The sequence below is a fragment of the Sinohyriopsis cumingii genome, chromosome 7 (assembly GCF_028554795.1).
Source record: "Sinohyriopsis cumingii isolate HCF-2022 chromosome 7, ASM2855479v2, whole genome shotgun sequence".
In the NCBI taxonomy this organism is placed as follows: domain Eukaryota; kingdom Metazoa; phylum Mollusca; class Bivalvia; order Unionida; family Unionidae; genus Sinohyriopsis; species Sinohyriopsis cumingii.
In genome coordinates this window covers 97,193,709-97,209,584 of record NC_142967.1, presented here as the reverse complement: position 1 = coordinate 97,209,584, position 15,876 = coordinate 97,193,709, and the positions used below count along the sequence as shown (strand labels likewise).

Here is a 15,876-nt window from a genome sequence, read left to right as displayed (position 1 = left end):
AACAACAACGAGAACAAATTCTAACTTCTTAAGGCTCTTTTATTATTGATTCAGACTGTTGCTTTTCTATTAATGTTCATTATATTTTTCATGAAATAACTTGAGTTTTTTTCAAAATGCACAAATGTCAACCACACTTGAACAGACAGGTGCACATACGAGTCTTCTTGATGATTATTTTAATTTTATTTCCTTGGACGGTTGGAAATTGTAGAATATACAGTTTGGAGAAATATCGATGTTATACACACTATGCATGTATAGGACATTTGTGGCTCTCACCCATCAGCCTGTCTGTCTGTATGTATGTCTGTCTCCTTTCATCTGGTGCAATGGGTATGTATATCCTCGAATGAACGTGTGTTCGCATACGTATATTACATAAACATACTTCTGGTTAAAAACGAGTATAAAATGATGCTAAGATAGAAAGAGTGACTGATAGATAAAGACAACAAATATGAATATTTGTGAGTATCCATTTATTATTGACTTGTAGAGTATGTTCTTACAAGCAGTCTCTTTTTTTATATCATGCTGTTTGCAAGTTTACATCCGGTCAATATTGATTTAAAAGGCGAACCAAAGTAATATGACGGAATCTGTGAAATAATTGGATCTTCAAAACTTAAATATTTGATGCAAGGAAAGTTAAACAGAATTAAACTAATTTTAAGAAGGCTGTTCTAGATGAATTTGCTGGTGGCAATCAGAAATTTTGTCTAAAACCCCCAGCAAATTTGAGAGTTATTATATGTCAGCATAAGCAAAGAAAAATTATGCTGAAAGTTATTGCATGTACCGTCCGATACTTGATGTTTCAAAAGTAAAAAAGAAAATGAACCAAAAAAAAATGTCATTGGGCATGTTATTTAATCTGAGTATTGTACGATATTTACACCCAAATATGAATAAATATTCCGTCTACATTAATTACACTCCTTTATCGTTATGATAGCTAATGTAATTATTGCTTTGTTAAGTTCCTCTGAATACATTAAAATACAGTGTTCCATTTTTTTTAAAGAAAACTTTTTGGGTTTAAAATATTCAGCATTACAAATCAGCTGATGTATCGAGTTCATGTTATAATTTTCTTATCGAACTTGTGTTATAACTTTCTTAATCGTGTTATAAACGAACTAATAGCCTTGCGAAAGTAACTGAGAAAGAAGGATATATCAACATGTGAAAAATGCAAATTGTTGAGATTGTTTTCGTTAAAGTTATATAGCCAAAAATGTGCAATAAATGTTTAAAATCGGAGAACAAAGTGAAATGTTCCTACAAATGTATCTGAAATTATGGATAATGAATCTATATTATCAGGTATGGACAGTGTATTTAATTTAATTATTTGATATCATTTAAGTATGGAAAGTAAATATTATTTAATTATCTGATATAATGTAAGTATGGACACTGAATCAAATTATCTGATTTAATGTCTATAATTATTCTCCTAGTATGAACAAAAGATGTTTGACATATATAATTGATTCATTGGTTTAACCATAATGATCTGTAGTACAGCTAAGATTCCTTCCTTTATTGACTTTGTTTCGCTAACCAAGTGTAGAACAGTGAACTATCCGGAACTGACTTTTTTGTGGGTATGCGCATTGGAGCTAAGGAGGTAATTTTAGGTGCTACGATCAGTAACTCCGTTGCAACTGTGAAACCCCCTGTACTACCAGTATTGACAAGTACAAGTTGATACACAAAGTATCGTATATTGAACACTAATTGAATGAGATTACTGGTATAGAGAGAAATTCAATCCTATTGGGAAGGAATTAATTATATTTTGAAGGGTGTTAGTGAATTCTAATATACCACAATAAGTAAAGCAGTAAAGAAAGCATAATTATTTGAGTTTTGAGCACTCCTTGCTTAGGAGTTATGGTGTAAGTATACGTTTTGTATGAGGATTTATGTTAAATGGATGTAATCAAAACAAAAATAGATATGAATTGTTGCTGTCAAAAATAGCAACACATGATTTTGAGTAGCTGTTGAATGGGAAATCAGTGTAAACAACCCTTCAGGTGCAATCTTACAAAACGGAATATGTTTACCATTGTGGGGGCTGTCCAAATGTTTGTTGAATTGCATAGACTTAGAAGAAGAAAAGTTAACTATTCTATCTATACTTTATATCATGTGTAAACATAGAACAAAAGAACTACATACCAGACTGGTGAATGTGGAAGGGCCTATGCGTACTTAGTGTATATAATCACATTTAGGTGGGATCGACTAGCAAACTACAGACATATATCTGCCCTTGCATAATGCAGTTTGTCAGGACTAAACAGTAGAACAAACAATATAGACCCTGCCAGTACATTGTGCAGTGCCAGATCTGGGTCTGTGTTGTGTGCATTTATTTCCAGCTTGTAAACCAGTACATATAGAACACATTTTTATGCCTGAAACAGAGACATGACAGAATATTTATTTTATTAAAGTTACATAGGCATTGTATTGTATGCACAAAAAACATCATTTTTTACAAAAATAAAAAAATGTATACTTTGTTTTATTAATTCAGGATATTACATGATTCAGGATATTACACGATTCAGGATATTACACGATTCAGGATATTACACGATTCAGGATTCCGATTACTGTGTTTTTTAAATATAGGATGTTATATTTGTCAGTTTTGAATATTTTAAATTTGCTATTGTTTATTTTTTTTTTAACAATATATTAATACCAGTCACAGGACAGTTTTAAACCATTTCACACATTTTAAAGTAATACTCATATGCTGTTGTTTGGTTTTTCTTCTTCAGAAACATTGATTATGACACTAAATAAGTTTATTTTTAAGTGCTTACATCTTCCAATACAGCTGTAGTTATTACTTAAAATTAGTTTTTATTCCTTGTGTTATCTTACTTGCCTTGATTTGTATTCATTGTGTTAACTTACTGGCCCTTAATTTGTATTCCTTGTGTTAAATTACTAGCCCTTAATTTGTATTCATAGTGTTAAATTACTGGCCCTTAATTTGTATTCATAGTGTTAAATTACTAGCCCTTAATTTGTATTCATAGTGTTAAATTACTGGCCCTTAATTTGTATTCATAGTGTTAAATTACTGGCCCTTAATTTGTATTCATAGTGTTAAATTACTGGCCCTTAATTTGTATTCATAGTGTTAAATTACTGGCCCTTAATTTGTATTCATAGTGTTAAATTACTAGCCCTTAATTTGTATTCATAGTGTTAAATTACTAGCCCTTAATTTGTATTCATAGTGTTAAATTACTGGCCCTTAATTTGTATTCATTGTGTTAAATTACTAGCCCTTAATTTGTATTCATTGTGTTAAATTACTAGCCCTTAATTTGTATTCATAGTGTTAAATTTCTGGCCCTTCAGTAAAATGGGACAGAAGACATAAAAAGGAGTTAAAAAAATGTTTTCTTGTGACATCAGTCTTTAGTCATGTGCTAATGGTATATACACTTACACGGTAGATAAAAAGATTCCCCATGTACTAAGAAAAACAAGGGACATCAAAAGAAACAAGACATTGATAACAGAGGGAAAAAGGCTAATGGTATGCAGGCAAATTAATGTATACTTGTTTAAACTGTAATGGTGTATCAAATACAGCCGTATCATTGTAATATAATGTTCCAAGGGCAAAACAGGGCCTTACATTTTATGAATCTCATGGATAAACGGATAAATTACAGCAAGGAATAATGGAAAGAGCACGTTTGTCAAGTGGAGTTACAGTTCAGAAAGTTTTATTAGGCATATATGTTGAATACAAGTAAGCTGCAATACACACCTTGGAAGTCTGCAGGTGTATTGGACAATTTGTAGGTCAGATTGAAAGTGGCACAGGAAGCAGTATTTGGACATGGGTAATTTTCCATGTTCCATGTACAAAGAAATTTTGTACACTGGTAATACAGACGGATGAAAATGTACCTGTCATCTTGACCTTGTATGTTACAATACATAGATGAGTCATTACGTGTTAGTCACAGAATGGTGATGGACCTATGAGAATACAATTAGAGTGTATTGGCTATAGAATGTCACATAGTGGAATGAACAAAAGACGAAGTAATGCCGTGATAAAGACAGTGCACGACTACATATTATAATTTTGGCTAGTTTTAAGTGTTGTAAAACGGAAGCCTTTAAATTCTTTGTACAAGTGCTGGAATATACTTAAGATTTTCTGTTCAAGCTGAGAACTACAAGAAACTTTTTAAAAAAAATCATTTTTGTAAAATCTTACAACCCCAATCTCATGATCACATTGCTGGATATTGTACAACTTCGTGAAGACACCATTGGTCAGTTTTGCAGGTGAAACAGTTACACTGAGATAGCAGCTGCTTGTTCACACATGTCCATGAAATGTAATCATGTAATTTTTTTGCCACTTCAAAGTAACTTTAGTTATCTGTCGGCTTCTACAAAGGACTACAACAATTCAATGTACTGGAGGGCTAAATCAATTTGTTAGGGGCACGAGAGTTATGGAGATCTAATGGAGCAAACATTTATATGAAGGAAACGGAACAGATGTTTGACCCCGAGGACTTTTTACCTGTATTGATGGTCAAGTAAATGACCAAACGTGGCAGATAGACTTGGTCCACTAAACGGTAAACTCGAAATCTTTTGGACGGAACATTTTATAAGTCTTGTGGATTTTCATTGTTTGGTGAAACATTTTTAGTTCAAGGATTAAAAATTTTGCTTTGAAGGACATACATGTGTGAGTGAATCGCAGAATAAGTGTGTGTTTTATTACTTCAAAGGATTGGTGACCAAGATTGTAATTTGAATGTAAAAAAAGGAACAGTCACAATAGCTAATGCGCGGTTGTCAGTGTTGTATTACTGTATAATGATTTGATTGACAGCTTGCATTATGAAGTATTGGATGAATATACCAAGTTAATGTCAAGTAATATTCTCAACTCTTTAACTCATTGATAAATCATTAACTGGAAAATTATTTGTCACCTGGTCGTTTAATTCAACCACATCAGATCAAAGCACTTTGTGATATGAAAGGAGTTATTTTATAAGTAAGTGGTATTTTTATTCGATGGGACATTACAGGTAACTGATATTCATCTCGGTAAAGGCAGCGATCAAGCATTTCGGGAGGGAACTAAAACCGTAATTGCCTCATGCGGAAATTGAACATAGCTCATTGGTCTTTAATTCAGTAGGAGACAAAAAGGGATAATGCACAGTCCACTGGACTTGATGATGCTTGTGGGGATATAATAAATGCCACATTCCTCCATTTTATACGTGTTTGCTGGTTTTAGTACAGTCATCAATTTTAACCTTCCAGTGTTCCTGCTTTTGATATAAACTCGAATTCACTATAAAATGAACAACTGACCAGTAAAATGATGTCACATTTGTATACAGTGTAATGGACCAGAAATTTGTTAAGCATCATCTCGGAAAAACTGTCATCATGGAGAAAAAAAACTGAACACATTTTAGGTTCTAGTCCGAACTGTACAATGCATTTAATTGTATTTACACCAAACGATGCCAGTTTCTAAACTTTGCATTTCCCACGCTGGTATGAAGGAAGTTGAATGAAGTAGGCAATATTTGGTGTTTTGTTTTCGGCTTGTGTGAAACATTACATGATTTTGCATATCTCTGTTTTATGGAGAAAAAATTTTTGTAAACACAATTAGGTGTAGGTCTGGTTTCAGAGATACAAAACGACAACCTCGGAGACAAAATGTGATCTTTGTCTACAAATAATTGTAAGACTCAAAGTTAAAGATTTTCAGCTTCGTCGAGGAGATATGATCAGAATGGATTTCTTGAAAAATGCAAGCAGTTGACGAGGATATTTATATTTTTATTACATACAGAGATTACTGGCTTTTTCAAAAAGTAAATTCAATATTTATCAACTTCGTGTGCATTTCCGTTTGAAGATATTCATGGATTGTACTATTTGAGAGTAGTTATCAATATAGACGACAGTGCAATAACAATGGAAATGTATTCAAGAGATGGAGATAATGACTACATTACCATCTACCCGACTGTCGGTATAGATGACAACATGAACAATATAGCCCTGTTCATGTATGCCGAAGAGGTAAGATACGGGTAGTTCTGTTCATTTTGTGCATCAAACTGTACGTATATGTCTTCACTTATAATACAGATTCAATACATTATACATTTTACTTTCATGTTTATATTTTTGAAAACTATTGATTTTTTTTAGCAACAGGTAATTTCAACTTTTGAACAGATTTTTCTTTAGAATAGGTCTTGAATTAAAGAAACAAAGAAATAATTTTGATAATTAACTGGAGTTAAATACGATAAATAATTTTTCACTCTCTGTTAATAGACATTAATAACGTTATGTCCAAAAATGTTTGAAACAATGTAAAGACGCATACGTGGTTTAGTGGCAGCTTCACATACTGACGTCCCATGTTCAAACCCAGCAGTGTGAAATACTGTTTTCTTTGTTTTGTTTGGTGGTTGTGTGTTTTATGTCCTATTTATCTTGAATTGGGAAGGAGAATTATGTTACAACTTGTATTTTCAGTGCAAATGTACACAAAACACAGAACATAAACGGTAAGCCGCTAACATTATCACATGGGATACACTAAGAACTAGGCTTCATGTAGTGTTATTGCTGGCCAATATGCGTGAGCATAAAACAAAAAGAAAATTTGATTGCCCCTCGTTAATAATGACATATTTCATATTTTGCCACATACAGATACTTAGTTTTTCACCCACTAAATGACATATATCCGTTATTCATTCGTTTTCGGCAAAGGCAGATATCCTTGCTGTATTTGTAATAGAATCATATAGCATTTTGTGTTTGAAATGAAACAATCCGGTACCCAGTTTATACCATCATCTTATGCCGCATATTTATGCCAGTAAATTGGTATGGGAAAAATGTTTTTTTTTTCTTCGTTTGATTTTGAAAGTTTCCTTTATGCATTGCATAGCTGAACTGGGCTTAGTAAAGTAAATTAGCGACTACACTGTTGGAAAGTACGTACTGGTAGATACGCACACATGTACAAATGTATGAAGTGTTATTTTCGACTTGTATATCACATGTAATTACATAGCCTCTGGAAACAACGATGTGACTTGTCATATAATATGCAATACATTTCCTAATTCCAACTATATCAGATTATGAGGACCCATCCCCCCCCACCGGTCAGTTTTTCATTTTTTCAAGCAACAAGTTACCTCCTCCGCCATGGTGAAGGTAACTTGAATAATTTTACCTAGTCAAAATGACACATATCCCAACACTCCTGCAGTTTTTCTTTTTGATACACATTTCTCCCAGACGGTATGGTACGACCATTTAATACTGTATAATATTGCAAAAGTAGATAAGTATAAATAACCTTGCGTGAGATAGCAGTTTTAAATCCTGCTTTGACTGGAAACTTAAGAATCCCTGAACTTATCACCTTGTTTCAGCTTTCATGACAGATATTTTAATTAGCTGAAATTGGCATCAGTTTATTTTTGTCTAGAATTTGACAGATTTTAGTTTAATTTTGTTTTGCCATTGTAATGGGTGTCATATTAGCCTATTGATCAGAAACTTGGATTTTTCATTACAAAAGGCACCACTTCGGTGGCCTAGTGGTTAGAGCATCTGCCTCAGATGCGGGAGGTCATGGGTTTGATCCCCGGCTGAGTCATACCGAAGACTTGTACAAATGGTACTAACAGCTGCCTCGCTTGGCGCTCAGCATGAAGAGGTTAGTGTTAAGACTGGTCGGCCTGGTGTCGGGATAATGTGACTGGGTGGGACATCATGCTACAGGTCTGCGGCATAATGCCCCAGTGCCAGACATGACTATAAACTGCCACACTGCAGACATCGTAGCGATATAACTGATTTTTTTTTTAAAGCTATGTTAAAAATCCAAAGCACACACACACACACACTCCAAAAGGCTGATACACTTAATCTCTATTTCTCCCTCCCTCCCTCTCTCTCTCTCTCTCTCTCTCTCTCAGTATCCATACACAGTGAAGATCCATTTAAATAAATATACTGGTGTTTAAGTGAAATGTTTTGTTGGATTGTAACTTGGTACATACATTTATTTACATACATTTATTTACTAAAGATGCACAAATTTAGTGCCAACTCTGCTTCTGTGACTTTTTCTAAGAGTTAGTATCCTTTATTGCTGCTTTTTAGTATCTTTCGTGTACAAGAAAATCGTATTAGCATAACTAGGTAGTCTCTAAGTTAATAAAAAATATTTTTGCATTTTGACTGATCACTGTGTTCCGACAATTGTTAATAGTTGTTGCCCTTTTTTTTTACTTGTAGCTGTGTGTAGTATTGTTAATAGGTCACATTTTCTGTGAGGATTTGCTGTGCTTTTCAGTGGATGCTTTGAAACTTGGTACATATAATAGTTATCAATTTGGTACATATAATAGTTATCAACTTGGTACATATAATAGTTATCAACTTGGTACATATAATAGTTATCAACTTGGTACATATAATAGTTATCAATTTGGTACATATAATAGTTATCAGTTTGGTACATATAATAGTTGTCAACTTGGTACATATAATAGTTATCAACTTGGTACATATAATAGTTATCAATTTGGTACATATAATAGTTATCAACTTGGTACATATAATAGTTATCAACTTGGTACATATAATAGTTATCAATTTGGTACATATAATAGTTATCAATTTAATACATATAATAGTTGTCAACTTGGTACATATAATAGTTATCAGCTTGGTACATATAATAGTTATCAACTTGGTACATATAATAGTTATCAACTTGGTACATATAATAGTTATCAATTTGGTACATATAATAGTTATCAATTTGGTACATATAATAGTTGTCAACTTGGTACATATAATAGTTATCAACTTGGTACATATAATAGTTATCAACTTGGTACATATAATAGTTATTAACTGAACATGCACATATTGATCAATCAGTTTGTTCGCACAATTTTTATTTAATTTACTTGCAGGTAGATTCAGTATATCACAAAATCTTGCAGTTGAAGTTTTAAATGGTTTGATATGAAACTTGCCCATATTATTGTCATTATTTGATGTGCACATTGACCAAGCATTGTACTCTGCAATTTGGAAAGAGTTATGGCACATATTGGAAAGAGTTATGGCCCTTGTAAGTTACACCCAGCTTCAGTATATCACAAAATCTTTACACTGTAAGTAGTCTTACAGTTACTGGTGGGTTTCATTTATGCTTTATCATTATTATCATTATTATTATTATTATTATTATTATTAACAAGAACAAAAACAACAGTTTACAGTGAAATAAATAGGTGCCCTTACATGAATGATATGCATTCTGAGTGCCATGTTTCTTGAAGTTCAGTGAGCACTTTTGTTTGGAAAATTACCATGCCAATTTTTGGTTCTTAATGCTAATATAATGTGCAAGTTGGCTTTGACTGCAAACAACATAGACCAAGGCCTACTGTCACATAATATGCTGGCAGATTGGGGTCTGTATTGTTTCTTCTACTGAATACCCCTAACAATCCACATATACTGTATTAAGATCTGCCAGTGCATTATGCGATGGCAGATCTGGGTTCATGCAGTTTACAGTTGGACCAGACTAGTAGATGAGTACATACGGTTATGTTACATGGAATAAGGTTTGTATTGACATATGATATGTTACATGGAATAAGGTTTGTATTGACATATGGTATGTTACATGGAATAAGGTTTGTATTGTTTAACTTTATATTATTAAAAAGACTGGACAATTTGATACAGAATAGGAATTCCATCCAACTAGAACTGGCATCTTCATGTAAAAATCAAAGTTTGTATTTAGCAGCAGGATTTTGTTGCATATATAAATTACCTGCTTTTTTATTTTCATGTCTTACATTGTATTGTGCTTAAATATTAATCGGTGTTTGTTTTTAGGCATTTCTTTTGAAAGGTCTAACGCTGGATAGATGTGTAATATTTAGTGAAAATTAACTCCTAATGATACTGATTTAAACAGGACAAGCACTGTGGGCAGTGAATATAAGTAAATGAGTCACATATTATACTTGTCAACCCCTGTCCCCACCCCACCCCCAGGCACTTCCTTTTGGTGTCAGATCACAGGTGTAAAATTGTCACCTCAATGATTTGGTTATCTATCTACCCCCTAGATGGGTGTAAATCATCCAAATATTGTATGCCATCTTTACTCAATGACAAGTCAAGTTGAACTGCAAAATGCACAGATCCAGAACTGCCCTTTCATAATGTGCTGTTAGATCTGGGTCGGTGAAATTTGATAGAGGTTATCAGTAGACGCGTATCTTGAGGACTATTATGAATCAGGGTCTTTGTTCTTTGCATTTCATTCATATTATAGAACTAAGTTGTTTTGTAAACTTGCTTGTCTGGAGCGGCTTAAAATGCTTCACAATTAATACCTTATTTTGAGAAAGAGATGAAAATTGAATCACCTCCTTAAAATTAGGGTTGAGTCCACCTTATATCCTCTCTGGTGACCCACACTAAGATTGCATGTCACAGTATAACAAATATCACAACCTGCAAAAGGTTTTGTAAAGTGGCATTCCAATTTGGAGGGGGTGGGTGGGGAAAATACATGTACGTAATGATACATGTGTAAACCACATGTAGAGGCTACATAGAGGACCACATCCATGTTCCTAGTGGAGATAATATACTTAATAGTGGGGTTAACTTTTTAAGTGGGAATAAGAAAATGTTTCCTAAATGCTGCCCTTATTGAACAGATGTCCTTAATAAAGAATTTTCAATAATGAACATGTCCTTAATGAAGAGGTGTTTTAGTATGACAGTGTCTGCTAAGGCAGATTCTCACCACTGTACATGTATGTATCAAACCATGAAGGAAAAAGACAAGTAAAATTTAGGGCAGATTTGAATGAATTTGGAAATTATCCATTATTGCTAAGAAAACATGTATGCGATCTCTCTGGAGATTATCCATTATTGCTCAGAAAACATATGTATGCAATCTCTGTATTTATTGTTAACTAGGGGATTATCCATTATGACCCAGGAAACATATGTATGCGAAATCTGTATTAAGATGGAGAATGATCTAATCTAGCTCTTTAATGGGCTATGATAAGGACTATTGCTGGTCAATGTATTGATTTAGTTGTGATAAGGTTTATGCCTCCACAAGCATTCATCATGATAGAAAGTTTTTGTGATCATTTGGCATGATTAATTCTTTCCTTTTGTTCATCATTTTTAGGTCAGTACATAGATAATAGAAGTATTCCCATTGGGTAATCCACCCAAAACCTATCAAATGTGTTAAGTGGGGATTACTTGTCCATTGGTACTTTGTTTTCTTATCCATTTTTGTGGATAGTTCTCCATTTCCCATACACCTCAAGGCACTTGCTGATTTGATGTCAATTTCACACTTGGGGTGTAGGAATTTAAACCTGTCTGCACTTAGCCTCAAGTCAGAAATATAAATAAAGTGGTCATGAAGTTCCTTGATTTTGAAGGATTGGAAATCATCCTTAATTGAAAAATTTGTAACTGCAAACCTTGAAGACATGCTCTTTTAGCATATTTTGGAACAGAATGAGTTATTTTCTTTTTGGTCTGTCTCTAGCATTTGATGCTTGAAACAAATAGTATGCCAGAGGGGAATTCTTGGGGTTCATTCCTTCAAAGTATATTTCTTGGCTTATGTATGGATAATACTTCAAAGCATTTATACCAGGCCATCCAATGAAGTATTTTTGAAATGGATTAAATGTAAATTGTGTGTCTATCTAGTTTTTTGTGGCTATTTCTGGACACTCGTCTGTTTGTACTGATACGTCTATATGCTTTAAAATTTCATGTTCATTTCACACTTTAAGTGCAGTGGTTGGAATGGGAGATGGGTGGGGATGCTGGACATCTTTTGAATGGGTTGTTTAGATATCAGAAGAATATTATGCATGGATCATTATTCACAATTTAATATTGAAAATAATAAATATATTAAAGGAGTAATCATGCTTGCAAACATAATTGCATCACCACTGCACAAAATGGTTAACTGGGTGATGATTTGTAATTTTTTTTACAGCTTACTGTCAACTATACCACAAAGAATATTTGAACTGAAAGCTTTAATAAATATTTAAATCAGATAAGGCACTAAATTGATTGATTTTTGTGAAATCAGATAGCGATCTTAGAATTCAACAATGTTTCCATGTTATTCTGCACAGATTATTTATCCCAAGCGTAGTTAGTGTTTCATGTTCGTGACCTTGAAGGTGCAAGTTAAAATCATGCCCAGACATATTCAAAATGCCAGAATTTATTTCTGAACAGGAACACTTTGCCATGACACAGTATAGCCTTTCATGTGTTGAGTTGCAGTTAAACTCAGATCATTTCAACATCCAATAACATGATTTAATGATTTGATTAATCGTGTCCAAGGGCAATCCGCAATGTGAAAGTAAGTGATTGAATTATTTCAGTTTACTCTGACCTAATTCCCTGGCAGTCATATGCCAGAAATTGAATTGTTAGCCCTAGTAATTTACATTTATTTGAAATAAAGTTTCACAAATCAAGGTTACAAAATGCATTATGCTTTGAATTGATATGTATACCCAAAAACAAAAACTGCAAAGCTTAATGAATGTTGATAATGTGAAATTAAAAACGGGTTCTCCAGACAAAAGACAAATTGACCACCTTAAAGTGGAATAAACAAATAGCAAATTGAGGGAGATTGATTACTATTGGGGAGGTTAATAAATAGCAACTTTTGATTGGTTAGTACATGATGGCAATGATAAAATTGTCAATATCTTATTCCATGATTTGAGTCTATTTTAACACTTTAGTTTTGTTTAGTGTCCACTCACAGATCATGATTATCCACCTGGATTAGGTCATTTGGATGATAATCTCACCAATAGATTTACAGTGGAACTAACTTATTTTCTTGCAGTTTAAGGGTTTAAAATTGCTGAAGTTTTTGTAACTTTTACTGGCAATATATAGCCAATACTGGGCTGACGTGCCATTAAACGCATTACATTCATATTACAATGTAAAATTTGAAAAGTTGACACTGTTAAAAATTGACACAAATATTGTGAATACATGTATCTCCTTTAATGTTGAAATTGAGGGATTTGGAGAAATACAAGATCAGAGAGAGAGAGAGAGAATAAAGAGCATTTTCTCGTTCTGTCATATATCTGCCAAGTTAAAAACATCAGTTCATCACGTGAGGATCTGATGTATCATACTTAGTTTTTTTGTGGTGGTAGATGAACTTTTGCCTGGGTTCATGTGAGGAACATCTAGTACATGTAAGCATAGCTGTGGGGAATCTCCGGGCACAGACCATTAAAGTAAGGTGAGTTTTATTCATTGGAAAAATAAATTGATAAACCACAAAATTGAATCATGCACAAACATGTCTGCTGCAGGTTTAGTGACATTAGTGTCCATTAAAAATAGCTTTTGGCTGAACTTTGCTTATGTATATAATGTTGATGAATGACATAGTGTAGCCCGTGGCTGAGTTGTGTTGTGTTGTGACGTCGCTACTATTTTACGATGTCATGATATTTTCATGATGTTTATTCTGTGGAGACAGGTGTCGTGGCCGAGGAAAAGGTGCTGGTGGAAAATTTCTTTGTTTTTTTGTTGGTTTTCTTTTCGATGACTGGTTTTGGACTCTTGCATTTTAAATTGTTGATTGGAATATAGTCGTATTGAGGACAAGAATGGAACAGGGTACTGTACTCAAGGGGGATTAGTGCTCTGCTGGCACTGAATCGGAAATTCTTTTACATTGGCCTGGGCTGCTTATGGGTGTTGTCTCAAATCTGTAAGATATTGCCAATCAGTATTTTCTTTTCTCTATATCCTCATTGTTCTCAAACAGATAATGGTACATTACACTGGTGGTATATGACAAGATCACAAATAACTATGGCATTCAGTTAATTTGTCTTTATTAAAAATATACATTTCATATGCATAGGATATTCCAAAAAGAAAGAAGAAACCAAAGGAGGATGCAAATACACCTCCCCCTCATTTGTAGCATTCTCAGATGCATTGTGAACCAACTTACAGTTTAGTGTTAGGTGTGGATCCCTTTTTTGTATAAAATTCCCCAAATATTGGCTCCTATTTGCTGGATGTGACTAAAATCATGATCAGAATTGGTAAAGGAACTTTGATATAACACACGTTTTATCATCAAAAACAACAGTATCAGGAAAATTGATGTAAAATCATGAAATTATGAACTTTTAATAAAAGTCATATATTTTGTTAAATTTTCTATTTAACAGATTCTCATTAAAATAACTGTAAATAACGAAGTATGACGAATTAAATGTTGGTAATGCCTAGTGGTGTCAATAAAATAAAAAGCCAACTAAGTCAAGTGAATTTCATGTTCCAGTCTGTTACTTTAATTAGGTTTCAGTGTAATCATGATAAATTGTATATGCTCTCTTGAATTTAAACAAGAAAAGGGTACATATTCTTATCATGTCCATTGTATTTTTTTATTATATCCAATTAAGTAAAGGGAGTAGAATAAAAAAGTTAAAAGATATGCAAATTCTACCTTCATTAGAGCTAGCTGTCACATTTTTGTGTGATGTGAACTTGTTTCAGCTGACTAATGAAAACTCTGACAACACAAAGTAATATAATTAAAGTGTCTAACATAAATTAGTGGTTTAAATTGATTGTGATTACTGTGTCTAACATTAATCATTGGTTTTACATACTCATTCGTAGATGTGATTACTGATAGCAAAGAAAACAAGCAAAAGGCATGCTAGGTGTGTGAACAGCTTAGTTTCAAAGATGAGATAGACTTCATAATAATTATGGAGAACCAAGTTTCCAAAGTCAAAATGAACGTAAAATTCTGGAATTTGCACACAGATGTTCTCCCAAGGATGAGGAATAATTTTTTGCAGTAACTAACTAGTTGAATCACATGATCAGTATTTTACTAATACGACAATAAAACACAAGTTGTGATCATTGTTTTGGTAAATAAATGTTGCTCTTATTTTAAATAAACAATCCTTTTTTGCTAAGTTTACACAAATTAAATGTTGGTAATGCCTAGCGGTGTCAACAAAACACTAGAATATAACACAAGAATGTATCCACAGTCAAATTAAAAGGCAGTGAGGTTACGCCATGTTTTTTTCTTCTGGTACACGTCATGTTTATTGAAACCACATGGAGTCATGCTTTAAAGATTTTTTCAGAGATTGTATACCTTGAAAATAATGGTCATTTATAAAGAAAAGTGAAGAACTTCCATGGAAAGTTTGTTTTTGCAATGTAGTTATTAAAAGACTGATTATCATCCTGATTATATATATATATATATATATATATATATATATATATATATATATATATATATATACACACACACACACATACACACACACATACACACATAAGTGATATTTTTAATATCAGTGTTGAAACATCATACAAATGTCTTCAAGGAGTCTTTACTACTCAAGTAAATAGTCACTTATGTTTGCTGAAATAGAGAAGTACAATAATATCACAACAAGACCATGCATGGAGGACCACTTATCTTTTTCTTTATGACTGAAAGCTGTTTAGAATTCTAACATTATCGTTGCAAGTTGTTGTCTCACTTAAAACTTGAGTCTAACTGTAAACAGCTTACACCCTGATCTGCTATGGTTTCTGTTACATAATTTAAAACCTAGAGTGTAACACTTACGTTAATATAATTATGTGTGCCAA

General features: G+C 33.0%; 1 protein-coding gene across 7 annotated transcripts in view; it reads left to right on the top strand.

Moving 5' to 3' along the window:
• Nucleotides 1-15,876, top strand: part of LOC149795775 (leucine zipper putative tumor suppressor 2 homolog) — a 142,908-nt gene that overhangs the window by 105,482 nt on the left and 21,550 nt on the right. Inside the window, exon 1 of one of the 7 annotated variants that reach the window (XM_089965702.1) lies at nucleotides 5,993-6,126. The exons of the other annotated variants lie outside the window; for them this stretch is intronic. Within the exon in view, the coding sequence (XP_089821828.1) occupies nucleotides 6,019-6,126 (108 nt within the window). The 5' untranslated portion in view covers nucleotides 5,993-6,018. Of the gene's footprint in view, nucleotides 1-5,992; nucleotides 6,127-15,876 lie in introns of those variants that run through there. 7 annotated transcript variants of the gene reach the window in all.